At 41.5% G+C, this 16,520-nt stretch overlaps 1 protein-coding gene across 4 annotated transcripts in view; it reads left to right on the top strand.

Annotated features, from left to right (window-relative positions):
• Window positions 1–15,540, top strand: part of FOXP1 (forkhead box P1) — a 333,440-nt gene extending 317,900 nt beyond the window's left edge. For 2 of the 4 annotated variants that reach the window (XM_084214307.1, XM_084214306.1), the window contains exons 13-16: window positions 826–895; window positions 2,799–2,837; window positions 4,519–4,685; window positions 10,672–15,540. In XM_084214307.1, coding sequence (XP_084070433.1) covers window positions 826–895; window positions 2,799–2,837; window positions 4,519–4,685; window positions 10,672–10,816 — 421 coding nt within the window. In that variant the 3' untranslated portion in view covers window positions 10,817–15,540. The remainder of the gene's footprint in view (window positions 1–825; window positions 896–2,798; window positions 2,838–4,518; window positions 4,686–10,671) is intronic. The other 2 variants (XM_084214305.1, XM_084214308.1) reach the window with 1 other exon arrangement.
• The last annotated feature ends 980 nt before the right edge of the window (window positions 15,541–16,520 follow it).

The raw sequence follows: 16,520 nt of genomic DNA, 5'->3' as shown, positions 1-16,520 counted from the left end.
TAGTTTCTATTTCATGATTTTTTTTTTTCTTCTGATGGAACCAGTGATACTGGGATGCCTCCTAAAGAAAAAGGCCATCCAGTCCCCATTCCTTTATCTCAAATCTGGTCCCTTATGTAAAGGTGACAAAAACAAGAGTCGAAAATAGCATACCAGAATATTTTTTACTAAAAATGGCCTTCAGGGCAGCGTGGTGGTTTCTGCCTGCCCTTGAGCCTCCATGCCCACGGGCTGCTTGGGGCAGTGGTGTGGATAGCCCTCACAGTGGCCATTGGCATGGCAGGAAATAACATGGATCAGATAAATCCTCTCTCATCATGGTGCCTCCCTCCATTGGGAGAGACTCCCTCCCCTCCACTGGGAGAGACTCCACTGCCAGCGACTTGGAGAGTCATTTGGACGAAGCAGAGTTTAAAATGTCCCGTGATGCTTTTGATCATTGCCTCCTCACGATGGACCTTCACGTGGTAACGGGCTCCCAGACACGACGAAAATTGGAGAATTTCTCCTGAACACAGCTAAAATGAGCAGAGATGCCAAGATGTGCCACTAACGCAGGGTAGTAGAACACATGGCGAGGTAACGTCAAGAGATAATGATGTTCCTTATTTAGTAAAGGCAAATATGATAACCATAGCTGAAAACTCAGATATTTTCTTTAAATTAAAAAAAAAAAAAAAAAAAAGGAGAGAAACGAAAGAGAACTCGTGTGGAAAACCAGTCTCAGCTCTAGTTTTCTGGTGGGGGAGGAAGCAATACGTGCTTGAAACGCTGGCACAGAAGTTGGTTGCATTTAACTCTCCTTTTTATGTTTTTCTTATGCAGTAACCCTTCTCTTATTAAAAACATACAGACCAGCCACACCTACTGCACACCTCTCAATGCTGCTTTACAGGTAAGATTAATGACTGTAGCAAATATGCAACAGAGGCGTGTGTCTTCCCCACTCATTTCAAAATATATTAGCCTTGCTCTAATTAGATATTAAATTTTAATTCCGTTAAACTTTTTTCTTAAGTGCATAAAGCATCATAGTCCCTGGAGGCAAACACATATCAGGCTGCTTCAGCATTAGCTAGATGCTTAGCATTTTGAATATTGTGGCAAAAAAATTAAAAGTTCACTTATTAATATTTATCAGCAGTATCATAATTTCCATCCTCTTATTTCAGAATTTCACTTGAGGCAAAAATACCACAAGTGTAATTACTCTAGCACAGCTATTAATGTGCTGAATGATAGGATACTGTGGCACGTGACCTTCTATTGTTCATGGCTTTAAAGAGAAAGCTGATCATTTTTCCCTCTTTTCTTTTAAGGGCTATTTTTGCATATCTTCCTATTGTTGGTAAAAAATAAACGGTGCAATTCCTAGAGAAAATAAAAGACCATTTTTATTGGTTTAAACTGTAATCGTCGGACAAAAATTCAGTTTTTTACAATGCAAAAATACACAAAGTATGGGTGCAGAAATAATAACTTGCAGCCTAAAAATGTCTATGTCTCCAGCCCTTTTTCCTGTGCCCTTTTTCCCCTTTCAATAAATTCCTGAGTCAGTCTCAAAAACCCTAGGTGAAGTCAGTGTTCTCTGTATAAATCAAGGATACGAATGTATTACCATACCCTGATTTGTAGTGGGGTCTGTGTGTTTATGTGGGGTTTCAAACCTGGTTTATATGTTATGAATTAATCCAGGAGGCAACACCATGCATGGTTGCACCCTAGGTGATTCTTTGGGTCACTTGTCTAGAAGTTCACTGATGGCCATGGGTATTTGCTTGGGCAGTCATGTTTTGTGGAAGATTTAGCAGACTTCACTTTTCAGAACCAAGAAACAAATTATTAGGAGGAAAATGATGTTTTGCCTTTCTTCTAATTTTTTTGAGTTTATGCAGTAACTCCTGCAAAGCCCAGGAAAGCATGCTTAAATGAAGCAACTGTAAATACCATTCATTAGTAACTTATTTTCCCTTGAGTCTTGTGAAGTGTGATTTTTAAAGACTGCTTTGTCTCCTGAATAGTATTAAGATTACAAGCACATTTTACATTCATGAGGCTGAAAGGCAAAAATGAAATGATCCTGCATTTCTTCACATTGTTAACTATGTGACTAATTTCAATTAATATGCTTATCATATGGAACTGTTCGTGTTTTATTTCTGAAACACGTGTCGTTGTCGTCATCTCCATCCATTCTTGTCTTTCGTGATAACCTCCAAACTGTTTCCATTCCCCACTTTCCCTGAGAGAGCCATGTCCTTGTGCCTCCCCATAGCTGAGCTGATGGAGAGAGGAGCCTGGGCCAGATTTGCTGCCACTGTCACCCCTTAATAAATGGGGATGAATAATAACCATTGCACTGAGCCAGGTCCTCTTTTAGGGTGAAAATACACCAGCAGGTTCCACACTTCTCCCCCTGCCACTGGATTTTGGAGGCAGAATCCCAGTGGGTTCTACAGCGCTGTAGAAAATCTGGGCAGTTAATGCAGGTGGCCGCTGCCATGTGGGCAGTTCAGACCTCACTTGGGCAGGAGATTCCTCTAGGACACAAGGCTGCCTTGCCTGCCAGGGCCTACATTCAGTTAATAATTGATGGGCAGTGTTGCCCCCAGCTTTTGTGGGCTCTGGAAGGTCTGCTGCTTGCACATCCCCGTGAGCACTGTGGGGGTCTGCACAGTCGGCTGTGCGCTGCTGGCATGGCAGGCTGAGGTTTCTTTTCCTGTGGGGTGGCAGAGCCTCCCCTGTCCTTCACCCAGACCCTGCTGACATCTCCTCTATCTGTTTTCCCTCGTGGCCAGGGAGAAGAAGCAGCTCTCTCCCCCCTCTGTCTGTGGAAGGTATGGGGACTTCAGCTCTCACCAGTTGTGTCTTTTGCCAGTGGGTCAACAAGGGCTCCCAAAACACCCCCTCCCCTCTTACTGTCTTCCTAGTAGATACTCCTTGTGTCCCACCTCTCCCCCAGTGAATTGCTTTACTGCAATTACAAGTTATCACTGTGGGTGAAGAACTTGAGTCATTATTTTGCCAAGTGCAGGAAATGTGAACCATTCTTTGCATCCCCTAATCACAATGAGTTTGCCGGTTGTTGAATCAAGAAGATAAAAATAATCCTCCCCGTTAGAATAGCTTTTGTAATCACGTGTGACACATAGGGCTGCACACAGAGAGGTCAATATAAGGAAGAATAAAAGGGGCTGTGCTCCGAGAGATGCTGCAGTGAGGGCTGGTCCTGCAGTGAGGGCTGGTCCTGCCTTCCCTTCCCATCCCATCTCCCACCACCCTTTCTCTGGCTCATCTTGCCTGGGTCAAACTGCTGGCTGGCGACAAGCAAGGAGTTCTGTCCCATGAATTAGGAGCAGGCAAGAGTGTTTGGTGAGGAGTGTGTTCACATGGATTTCCCTCCCACGGGCCAGGTTTGCATCACGCCTACCCTGCCCGATGGATTTTTTTTTGCTTGGCCACTGCAGCCAGCTGACCTCTCCCCAGAGCAGGTCAAGTGCTGCCGAGCCAGCATCTGTGGCTGCCCGGCACTGACACGGCTCGTGTAGCCATGGATGATGTCAGCCAGATCCAGCTGGGATGGGTGAAATGGTTAAATGTCCTTCTTGTCCCTGGGCACTACAGCCTTGGAAAGCTGTGCCTCCCATCCCTGTGCCTCCCATCCCCAACAAACACTGGGCTCCTCCGGGGCTTGGGGTTTCTGCGTTCCCACCGCTGCTGCGCCGGGCCGGGACTGTGCTGTCAACATGAGCTAATGCTGACACACAGTAAATATTAGCAGGCAGAACGGTGGGAATCAGAAGGAAAATATTTAACAGTTCATTCTCTTCCTACAAAGATTTCCATTTAGAAAGTTAACTCCAGTGGGCCGCTGCACAGTGTTTCCTTAGAACAAAGGGAAAAATCAAAATAAAACAGTCAGATCTGTAACAGCTACGGTAAGAATTGAGTTGCTGAGGTTTAAAAAATTCCACATGGACTGGTTCAGCTCTCAGGTAGATTGGTGCCGCTCTGATCCAGTTAGCACTGATGGCAGCCTCACACATGTCCCAAGGAAAATCAAACTCCATGATGCTACACTCCTGCTTGGTGCCCGCTCGCTCCAGTGGGAAGGAGTTATCAACTGAGCCAGTTCCAATTTTTTTTCCCATTTCATTAGAAACAAAGCCCAAACCTAAGCCACAAAAAATACCCCAAAGCCCCAAACATAATTTCATGAAGCAAAAATAGGGAAAGTACGTTTTCTTTTTTCCAGGGTGTGTAATTCCAAATAGGGAATGGAAGGCTCCATCCTCTTATAAGCCAATACAGCTATGAATCCTTAAACCCAGATCTAAATGATGTTAAATTTCCCTTGATGGAACCAGGGTAATACCTATCAGAAAGTACAATATTTAAAAGAACCTGTTATTGCAAATAATGTAAATGTGGAGAATGTTTTGGAACGAGTGAGTGTGTTGTGCAGTGTATAAAACCGTTAGTCATGGCTCTTCATGGATTTGTTTGTGTCCTTGGCAGGCTTCAATGGCTGAGAACAGTATACCTCTATACACTACTGCTTCCATGGGAAATCCCACTCTGGGCAATTTAGCCAGCGCGATGAGGGAAGAGCTCAATGGTGCAATGGAGCATACGAACAGTAACGGGAGTGACAGCAGTCCAGGACGTTCCCCTATGCAAGCGATGTAAGTACAGCAGAGGCGCCTGCTGGCTCTAGGTCCTGTCCTACAATCTGCTCAAGGGTGACTCTGGAGACTCCTGGCTCCTTGCTGAGCTTCATGGATGGAGCAGCAAGAGCTGACTTCTGCCTCCATCTAGGAACATGCATAGGGTGGTTTGAACATAAAAGAGCCATTTACTAGTTCCCATATAAAACTGATCAGCTCAATCCAATCCAAGAAGGACCCAGGGCTTATAAAATTGTTCACTTGTTTGCAGTTCTCTTCTTTAAACCTTCCAAAACCTCATAGGCAGCTGTGCTTCTTGGAGAAAACCTGGGATTTCTCTCCCCTTTGGATGGCGTGATGAGCACAGCCCGTGGGGCAGAGCTGGGGAATGGGCTTGTTTGGCGAGTCAAAAAAAATCCACTCAACACAAAACGGTCTTGCTAAGTATTAACATGAAGGTCCGTGTGATTTATAGATTGCTCTTAAAATATCAAAAGGAGAATTAATGGGGACATTATAGCAACAGACGGCGGTGTAATGAGCGCGTCTATAACCGCACAAAGTGGCGGGGGCTCGCCTGCCCCGCTCAACGTGAGCGGCACCCGGGCAGCGGGCGGGCGCAGGAAAGGGTAAGGCAGGAAGGGTGTGATGCCCCAATGGGTGTGTGCGGTATTTATGGGGTGACAGAGTGAGTTTGCAAAGCTGTAAACTCCCCCCTCCCCTCACATCACACGCCGGGTAATTGGCGGCCGGTGAGGAAGCCGGAGTTTACAAGTGCTGTCGTTCCCGAAAGCTCGGCGGAGCCGTTGGGTACCTGTGAGTGACTGTGCTGCCCGTCTTCCCCCTGCTCCTTAAAACAGCCTGTAAAATTACTGGCTGGCTTGCCAGGGCTCACATTACACATTAAAAAGAGAACTAATTTGTAGTCTTTTTACTTCAAAGTAATTTGAATAAGGGATTTACAAAAGTAAGTCTAAATCAAAAAGTAGAAAAAACATTAACCTAATACCACGGTAGTAATTAGTTGTGAAACTAATTAGCATTTAATGGCAGAAAAGTTTCCCACCTGCATAATGTGTTGTCAGAGGGGAGGGGGCACGAAGGATTCTGAGGCTCTGGATACTTTGATATTGCAGTGTTTTAAATCAGTGCACAAAGTGCTTTGAAAAAAAAATCTTTAAAGATGGCAACATTCATTTTTAATTAATAATTAATTTAAACATTGTCTTTTACCATTTACTTCAAAACATTCAAATAATGTGTTTAGCTTTTCCAGTGATTGTTTGTGCAGTATTAATTATCTCTCCCAAAGTAACGTTGCATGACACACTTTCCGTCTCTCACAGACGGATTCATCTCCAGGCAGTTTTAGTCACAATTTGTTATCCTCTGCCTGTGACCACGCAGGGCTGGCGTGAAGGAGGGGTGGAGGGACATGACTTTTCTCAAGAAACAAGACTTCTCCCAAGGGTTTTCCTGGCCTAACAGACAAGGATGAACGTTTATGATGTTGTGTTAATCCGAGTAATTATTTTTTTGCAAGTTCAAGGCTAGTGCAGTTCATGCACTTCTCATTTCACCTAAGGTTTCCTTGTCTTTGAATAGACTGAGAGGAGGGAAAAATAACCGAGTTATAACAGGCTAGGACATCTTGCAGAACTGTGCATAGCTGTGGCCTTTGTTGCACTTAATAATCATCTCTTAGCACATTGATACCAAGGTGAGGGGCACAGAACAAATAGTGGAGAGAGAGGAGGTCGGGGGAGTGATGCCTCATTTTCATTATTCACCAGAAAATCCAATTTTCTGTTGTAATATGGAAATGATTGTTTCCTGAGTGTTTTCATTTTCTCAGAATTGATAATATATGTGTTCTCTGCTGAACATTTCTTTTTGCTTAAGTAAAATGTGGCTGGATGATGTTCCAATACCAGCCTCGGAGCTTCCCCATTATAATGGTGTTTCTAAGTAGTTTGAAGGGATCTAAAGCCAGAACACCATTCACACGTCATGGGGTTTACCCTGTTTACTAAATAAAAACTTAAGTCAACAGCGACTTTACAGACGCTGTGAAACCTTTTTATTTTCCATGCTCCTGCTTTGTTAACAACATGTTCATTTTTTTTCTCAGAACAGATTTCCTTGTCATAATGCAAAATATTTTTTAAACAATTTCAGTGTATTGGAAGAAATCAAGTTTTAAACTTTATTGTAAGGTTTAAAGGACCTTGTTAACATGACAGCTAAGAAGTCTAACACTCTAGCTGAAATCTTATTACCGCTCATTCGTTTCCTTTTTATGACACATTGAACCACAGCTAGGGTGGGGTTTTTTTCCCCTTCTCTCTCCCTCCTTTTGAAACACTAGAAAGTAGTCGCATAATTACAGCTTGGGGACATAACACTTTCATCCTGATATGCTCCAAAGGTAGCCACAAAGCAAACTACTCCATGCTGTGTGCACCACCAGAACTCAGTGGCTTTAAACAACAGTCAGCTTTATTAAAAACTCCTCTGTTCCCAGAGTGGACAAACAAAAGAATTACTCAGATGTGAAAAGAAGGGGAATCTGTGTTCAGCAAGGTTATTTATTGTTAACCCCTTCTGGAGTCCCAGGCATCTACTTAAAAGGAATGTGCTGAATTTCTGCTGCTGTGAAAACAGAAACGGGAAACCCTTTCTTTTCTTTGCCTTCTTTCCCCCTCCCCTTTCTTTTTCTTGTCGCTTAACCCAGCATTTACCTTTTCTGTAATTCAGCAGACTGAATTCTTCAGTCTCTAAAGGAAGTTTTTCTGCCCAGTTTTGAGGATTTGGTGAGGTGGTAAATAGAAATTCAGACTTGAGCGGATATGAAAGTCTCCCTTTGCCTTCAAGATTATTTGAACTTATTTATTTCAATTGCTCAGAAATGTTTGAGAAAAATCACGGATTCAGAAAGATTTCCTCCTCACATGCCATTTTGTGCTTACATCTGACAGAATACACAAGGACTTGGAATTTTTTGGCATTGTTTTCCTTGCAGCTCTCTCCCTGGGGCTTGTGTTACCCAGATAACCTCCTCATTTAGGGGATGGAGGTTTTGCCAAGCTCACTGTCTGATGTTTGCGCAACATGTGAGGTGCTGGGGGAGGCTGGTGTGACTCTGCTCCCTGTGGCTTTGTGGCCCTCTCTGGCTTTGTCTCACCCAGGGTTGTGCAGAGCTTTTCATAACTTCTGTTGCTTCTCACACCTCAAGTTTTGTTTTTTGACCTCTGGGAATCACACCAAACCTCAAAGAGAACCTCAGTTAAAACCACCTGGTTTCACCTGGTTTCATAACAAAACTAGAAGAGGGGCAGAGTTTGCTTTGGAAAGGTTTGGGGACCTTTGAAGGAGCTTTCACAGCACTTAGAGTGGTTTTGAGTACAGTGAGCACCTGTCTAACCTGCTGGCACTTGAGCTGGTGGGGATGCATTGGGACACTGGGCAGCCTTTGGAGAAACTCCACTCCATGCACCAAGGCCTCTCTGCTGCACGTGACATGTGCTCTCATGCCCCCTTTAAACAAACAAAAATAAGCCCAGCAGCAGCATCAAAACCAGAAAGCAAAATTTTGACATAAAAACAGCAGTAAAAAAGATCACTGCCATAAAGGCCGAGTAGCACAGGCTTTATTGGGCACTCAGTGCAGCTGCTTTCTCCCCCTTTTTCTTCTGTTTTTCATTTCATGTTTTCTCCCAAGTGAGGGGCCCCACAGCCTATTCATAATATTAAGTTTTTCTAGTTGCAGGTATTCAGCATAGTTTAATATTCACTGAGGCCATGAGCTGCTGGGACAGGTAGCACATGGGCACCTCCAGCTTCTTACATGTTCTTGCCAATTCTTAACCTCTGATCCTTGAATTGTCTCCTTCCAGTTTTTTCTTTACCCTTCCTTTTTCACTAGTTAGGTTAAAAACTGCATGTGCTGTGCACTTGGTGTGTATTTTTTTCAAAAATTACGTGACATGCAGAGGAGCCTCTTTGCTCCCGGAGATGTGTTGATAGGATACATATTCCTGGATTTGAAGGGAAGAGGTGTGTGTCCATGGATACTGCATCACTTCTCCCAGTGTTCCTTTGGATGAGTTGGAAGGTGCAGTTAATACTTGAGTATTGATCCAGCACTTTAGAGCTCAAAAATTTGAAGCAAACAGAGACTTGAAAGGCATTCACAGCTCACATTTGAATTGTCTGTAGTCAGCAAGTTGGATGCTTCCTAACCTTACGCGGGCTCAGGTCTGAATAAAGAAATAAAGAGGATACAAGGGTACAACTGGCTCACTTGAATTAGGCAAGGCTGGCTTTGGACTGTCTGTGGATGCTGAGTACATTTTCCCTGCCCAATGATTTATCCTTGCTGCCTGTCCGTGCAGTGGAGTACAAACAGTGTTTGTCGTTGCTGTCCACACAAAGCATAAAATACAATGCAGCTATTTTAAATCATTCATTTTAAAGCAAAGCTGTGCAAGCAGAGGGAAAGTTTTTTCAGTGAAGGTTGTGTGTTCATGTTGCGTATGTGAAAGGGTTAAATCAGCCTGCACAGAGGAAAAAACATGAGTCTTGGAGGTGGATATCAGCTCAGTGAGAGACAGAGTGGGACTTGAACTCATTAACACTTTATTTTAAGGGATTGCCTACAACATCAATTATTTAGGAAGCAAACAGGGTCTCCATCGCTGTGTCGCATTATTAATACTTGGTAATGTCAATAAAATCCTACTTTCCTATAAAGTCCCACCAACAAGACACTATTGACTCACATGGCTACTTTACATTTCAAAAGCTGCTGAACAAAAAAAAAAAAAGGGGGGGGGGGTAAAAAAAGGTAATTTGTATTTGTATAGGATTTGTTGTAAATATGATTTACGAACAACATTTTTCAATTGTTATCATACCCATTTTGAATGACCAGGCCCCATTCCCCTGCGGGTTATTCATGTGCTTTGCTGTAATGAGAAATTTGGCAGATCTCATCTTTTTAGTACATCCTTGTGCCCACCATGAGCTGGGGATCATGTTCTGCCTTGTTTACAGCTGACAGTGTTATTATTCTCGTTAGGACTGTGCTTTCTTATCATATTGTTGTGTTGAGCAAGCCTTTTCCTCTCTGTTTGTGTTTCCTGGCAGGGCTTTTCTTCCCTTATTGACAGTTTGTAAAAATATGCATTAATTTGGAGTTTAAAGCATGTATCATGGTGTCTCTTTGCTGTGTTTGCTTGAAGTTGATTAATGATAGAACCTCACTTGGGGTCGTCCTCTGGAGAGTTGTCTCACAGGTTCTGCATGTTAACGAGAGACGCCGCGCACACAGCGAGGATGATTAGCCCGGCCCGCGCCGCGCCAGCGCCCTGGCAGGCCGCTGCCTTCCCCTTCGGATGCATATTCCACTGATTTATCCAAAGATCATATTAACTTAATGTGTCAGCTGAGAGCGTTTGCTCTCCATCCCAAGACGGAAACCCTATCGAGGTGCTCCTCCCAGAGTGTTTTCCCGGAGAGGCTGAGTGCTGCCTGCCTGCCACGGCCGCTGTGGAATCTTAGAATCATTAAGCTTGGAAAAGCCCTTTAGGATCACTGAGTCCAGACATTAACCCAGTACTGCCAAGCCCACCACTAAACCGTGTTTTAAGTGCCACATCCCCTTGTTTTCTGAAGGCTTCTGGGTGTAGTGACTGCATCACTCCCCTGGGCAGCCTCCTCCAGTGTTTGGCCACTCTTTCAGTGGAGAAATTTTTCATAGTATCCGACCTAAACCTCCTGTGGGGCAACTTGAGGCTGTTCACTTTTGTTCTCTTGATTGTTACCTGGGACACAGTGCTTAGCTTGGCTTTTGTGGCCAGCAGAGACATTGAGGGTCTTCTCCACAGTGACTTGGAGCTCTCAGACCTGGCCCTCCAGGTCTGAACCCCTCCAAACCACCCATGCTGTCAAAACAATCTTTTAATGAGCAACTTGCTGATTGTCTGTTGTTTTGTTTTCCCAGGCACCCTGTGCATGTCAAAGAAGAACCATTAGACCCAGATGAAAATGAAGGCCCGCTATCCTTAGTGACAACAGCCAACCACAGTCCAGATTTTGATCACGACAGAGATTATGAAGATGAACCTGTAAATGAGGACATAGAATGAGTATGTCTGACATCGTTATCCTGAGAATGAAGATTGGAAGAACACGTCAAACTTAGCTGTGAAATCTCTCCATTATTGTACAGTCTGGAGGATTCTCAGTCCACTTTGACAACTATGAAATATGTTAACTCTTAGTGCCATCAAGTATCCCATTTGGGAGTATTTTTGATTTTTCTACTTTTTGTTGAAAAAAGGAATTTGTACTCTGTGCATTGGATGGACTTGTTTGGTACTTGGGATTTTCCTCTCTTACAGTCAACATCAGTGTTGTAAATTTGCTAAACTGATTCACTTGCATTTAGCAGCCAGCTGTGGACTGCAGGTCCTGCCAATTTTGGACACTTGAGGACATCAAACTGAGCATGTACACCTGAACTGCAGATCAAGTCTTTGCCCAGATTCTAAGGATTCCAATGGACAACATATTTGCACAGTACTGCATGTTGATTATCACTGCCTTTACTCCATTTTGGTTTTTTTTGTTTCGTTGGTTGGTTTCTTTTTTTTTTTTTTTTCTTTTTTTTTTTTTGCTTCCATTTGGGATGGGGAAGGCCTGTGTGTGCACGTGTGTGGGTATGTGTGCGTGCGTGTGAGCGTGTATATCGGGGAGGGGTTCAAAGAAAAAATTATCCCAAACTTTTTAATGTATTGCTTTTATTCCCCCGCCCCACTTCTCCTCTACCATTTTAAGTTCTGACCTCAGGCCTCATCTGGGCCCAGGGCCTCTCAGAGGCTTCAACGTTTTCTGTACTTTGTGATGAATGTTAATAGGTGTTTTTATTATACGAAGCTGAATGTCATTGAATTGTTTGTAGTTTTTTCTGTCATTCATTCCAATTTCCTTCAGATGCCACCATGTTTTCTTTAGCTATGGAAAACATTCCATTTCGGTGTCTCCTTTTTTGTTGTTGTTGTTTTTTGAAAAGGTCCCAAATGCTGCACGATACATGTGGAAGGGTTGTCCAACGGAGAGAGAGGAACGAAGTACTGCAAGAATGAGAATGAATGACAGATGAACATAGAAACACTGTAGGAAGCAACACAGATTCATTCCACAAAGCAGTATTTTTAATATATTCTTGTTTTGTTTAGGTTTTTTTAATTTTTTTGGGTTTTTTTTTTTTTTGGCAGCAACGGTGAATATTAGCAAATGCCACAAAATTGAACAGCACAAAGAAACATATGCAGCACCAACAGAGTTCAGTTTTAGTAGAGAATGAGTATTACAGTGGCAGGTTCTCGGTTGTTTAACGCGAGTTCTAATGGGTCAACAAATCTTTCTGGAATATCTAAGATTACCGAGATGGGCACCTAAACATTTATTATTACAACTTTATTTTTTTTCTATTGTTTTTCTACATTTGCATTTGCAAATAGTGGTCGGAAAGATGACTTCATTAAATTGTTACTGTACATGGTGATGTTTCACGGTTAAACATCAGTTCAGGATTGCTCGGTGGCGTTAATCTGTTTGAATACAAATTAGATTTCAGATTGAACTTGTTACGGGAGTTAATAAGGACGGGGCCCCACTAATGCTAAAGTGTTAATTTTCAGCTGTGCAAATCCAGTACTGCAGTTAGGATTGTTATGCAATATTACACCAGCCAGTATGGAAACCTCGCCGGAGGAGTCGGGAGAGTTGGGAGAGAATTGGCGCCGGGGCTTGTTAGGCAAAACTGGCAAAGCTCTGCAAAGCAAACACGACATACAAAATCTGTTGCCATAGGTCAGTAAACCTCAGTCACCAAACACCTAAACATTTTCATTCTGCAACCACTTTTCCGTCACTCATTTATTTATGTAGGACTGTAGCTTTTTTTTATTATTTCGAAAAGCCTTTCAGAGCTTAATTTATATTCTTCTTTGTACCTTTTTTTTTCCTAAAATTACCAAAGATATTACACAAAGGTAAATTATGTTCTCTGTTATATGCTTTATCTTATGAAGCCAAATATCCTCTTATTGTTGATCAAAGGAGGTTGAAGAATTTAGAGGGAAATGACAAGATGTGGGCTATTGCTAACCTGAGAGGGAAACTGCTCCTTTATTCTAGAAAATTTAGAAGGCCAAGTAGATGTCTGAACCAAAGTTGTTACTTTTTATTTGCAATTCTTTACAGTGACCAAAATGAAAGTCTGTAAAGAGGAATAGAGGAGAGCTTTTGAGGTTAAAACTAGGAATCAGTGTTACTGGGGGAGCTATGAGAAGGGAGCTGAAGAAAGCAAAGACACAATTATTTCGTGGAAAATTAGAGTATCAGAAAAAGGAGACAGTTTAATAAAACACAGAAGAGAACAGAAAAGCTCCCACAATTTAACTGGACGACATAATGGTATTTCTAGAATAAAAAGGAAAAAAATTTTTTGGTCTTTGGTTCTACAGATTGTGTGCCACTTCTGTTCCGGGACTGTGCTGGGATGTCTGCTTTAATTTTGGTTGATCTTGGCACATTTACTCAGTTTTTGTTTAGTTTTTGGTCAGCATTTTTCATAAGGAAATAACACTCCTGTCCACTCATAAGCTTTGGTACAAAAAACTTTATTGGCAGTTACTTTTATAAAACTCTGCTTTCTGTTGCAAAAAGACAAGGAAAAAAAAAAAAAGAAAAAAAAAAAGGGCAGTCTGTGGTCATTTGGAAACATTTTCTTTAATTTTTTTTTTCTTTTTTTTTTTTTTTAGTTTTGGTTTAAATTATATCCAGGCAGCTTCGTGACGTGCCGGCGGTAGCCAGACAGGGATCATGAGAATTGAGCCCTGTGCTTCAAAACTGAGTGGTTTGCTGGTTAGTTCGGTATTCAGAAGGGGGATAAAAATCTGGTAGATTAGTTCATTCTCAGCATGTGTAGCTAGACATGAGTAAAGATAACAGCATGAGAAAACTGTTAGTACGCATACCTCAGTCCAAACTGTTAGGGAATGAGTAAATAAAAAATACATTTCACTCAGTTGCACTTAGTTGTATGTCTTGCATGCTTAGTCTAAAGACTGTAGCAAAAATAAAAAAAATTAAAAAAAGAGAAAAAGAAACAAAAAATTAGAGTTTAACATATCTGGCAGGTGTTGCAGCCTTGCAGAAGAACCAACTGAAAATCTCAGGCTTTACATCAAGCAAACTTCACTATGATTTTTACAATTCTGATTCTGTATCCCTTTGGATATACAGTTGCTTCTTTAGGGAGGGGTTTATTATGTTGTACATATATATCCCACTGTGTCTGTGTGAGCCTTTGTCTTTTGGGGGGAGGGTGGGGAGGGAGGAAAAGGTGGAAAGGTCCTTTTTTTAGATATCATTCCTCAAAAGGAATAAATGCAGACCTGTTTGTCAAAACACCTTTTGCTTTTTGTGCAACTGCTTTATATTAACTATACTAAAAAATAGCTTTGAAAAAAAAAAACTACTGTATGTAATGGAATTGCAGAATACGCTGCACATGTATTTTATTTAGTTATCCTTGCTTTAAGAATATTGGATGACATTTGCTGACATGTGGGAGAAAATCCCTGACTTTTTTTTCAGCTTTTAAATTGTAACATAGTTGACAGATTTTTTTTTCTCCTGTTATCATTGATCGAAGCATTTTTGTACAGTTTTTGTGTTTAAGCTGGTTTTTTTGATACTTTCCCACCCCTTCTGTTATCTTACCACTGCCTTTTCTGGCTGTCTTAAACAAAGTTCATATATTTGAAAGGAAAAAAAAAATCGTTTAAAAAAAATGTTTTTCTCCTGCTGCAGTAAATATTTTGCATGATGAATTCCAGGGTCACACTTTCAAAGTTTATCAGTGAAGTAGTGATTAATAATGGGGAGTGTCAAACTATTGAACTTTTTGTATAAAAAAACAAAAAAAAAACTTTACAAGGTGCCAAGATGTAAAGACAATTTGTTACATGTTTTTTTTCTCAAAGAAAAGCGTACATTATGAAAGTAGTACCATGTATCAGGTAAAATCGCTGTCAGGAATGAGAGTCAAAGCCTTCCTTGTCCACAAAAAAAAAAAAAAGTTTGTAAATGTAAAACCTGTTAGGTTTCTGCATTCAACTAGAAGTGAAATGAAGAAAAAAAAAAACAAAAACAAAATCAAGGCTTATGTAGAACAAGTGACCACAAAAAAAAAAAACGACCTTTTTTTGATTCTCACTCGCAAGAGTTCCGCGGCAGGTCCTGCACCTCCCCTTTCCTGGAGCTCAGCTTCGGGGAGAGACCAGGGCAGGGATGCTGGTTCTACAAATATTGCAGATCATTAGATATTTTATATATATACATACATAAATATATATATATATAAAGTTTTTTAAAATAATTTTGAACTATTGTAGTTTTCAGATCGCCAATAATCTCACGTTCATTATAGCATGGAAAAAAAGAAACCAAACGTGTTTAAACTCTTTTGAAATCCTTTGGTACCTTTGGTTAATGAACTCAGAGTGATTTTTTAGATGTTTCAGAAGTCATTTAGTATTCTAGTCTTGCGAGGTGAATTTGCAGTTCAGGACTGCATTTAAATGGGCCCAGAACAGGTAACCAAGTATCTTCTACCCATAAGCCTTGATGAAAATGGTACAGTCCAGACTGTTAGCATGGTGCTTCGTGTGTATGTGCTGCCAGTAACAAGATTTTTTTTTTTTTTTTGATAAGGCATAAAAGAAACTCATTCCTTACATCAACTGTAATTCCATCATTCCATGTCTGTTGATACAGACAATAAAAAATGTTGTGTAGTCAGTACTAATTACTGACATTATAGCATTCTCAAATGCAATAAAATGCTGGTTGTTCACACTGGTAATGCAAGTTGCCATGTCCGAAGTTCTTGTTTTGTTGTTTCTCCCCCTCAGTGACTCTGATGTCACATCCCATGGTCCCTGGTCCGTGGGCACCTCAGCCACATCCTACCTCATTCCTGGATGGACAAATCTCATCTCTTTCCTTGAGATTTCCCAGCCACATCCAAGTAAAAAATATTTTAGTGGTGGATTCATGGACAGTCTTTACAGGGCAGTTGGGTGAGGCTGGAGTACTGGAAGCAAGGAAGACACTGTCATTCAAGGAATTAATCCTCTTTTTCAAGGAAGTCCTTCAGTTTTGCCCATTGAGGTTGCAGGGGGTTATTTGCTTTCTCAGAGGAAGGGGTTGGGATCTTCATCCTGCAGGTCCTTCCCAGTGCAGTGCCCTGATGGGAATGGTGCTGCTGGCTTTGGTAGGAAGGGCTGGGAATGTGCTCTGCACCCCTGCCAAAAGGGGCTTGCAGGATCAACCCCTTGGTCCATAAGACTGTGAGCAGCAAAGTCCCAACTGGCACTGTCACCTGAGACAAACTGAAGGAAAAACCCACCTCCTTTTTCTTTTGAGTAAGCACACATTTATTTTCCTCATCAAGTTTTGTAAAGAAAAATAAAATGTTTAATAACTAGCATTAGCAGCAAACTGAAATTTCAGAGGAGAGATTTTTCATGAATAATTCATTAAAATTTCACATCTGCAAGATTAGTCATCCAAATAAAATGCTAATGTCAAAAACATGCACCGTCTATAATATTCTCATCAAGAAATCTTTTTGCATATAATGATAAATGCTTAAATTAGTACAAATGATTTTATAAAAATATTCTATCATAAAATTATACCAGATAACTATTTTTTGGGGGGAGGGGTGAGGGGAGCTTTGCACACTCATTATAGTGTGTCCCCAAATGGTACAGG

Source organism: Fringilla coelebs (genome assembly GCF_963513975.1).
Source record: "Fringilla coelebs genome assembly, chromosome: 13".
Lineage (NCBI taxonomy): Eukaryota > Metazoa > Chordata > Aves > Passeriformes > Fringillidae > Fringilla > Fringilla coelebs.
Note: the sequence above shows the minus strand (reverse complement) of the source record. Positions and strands in the feature narration are given on the sequence as shown.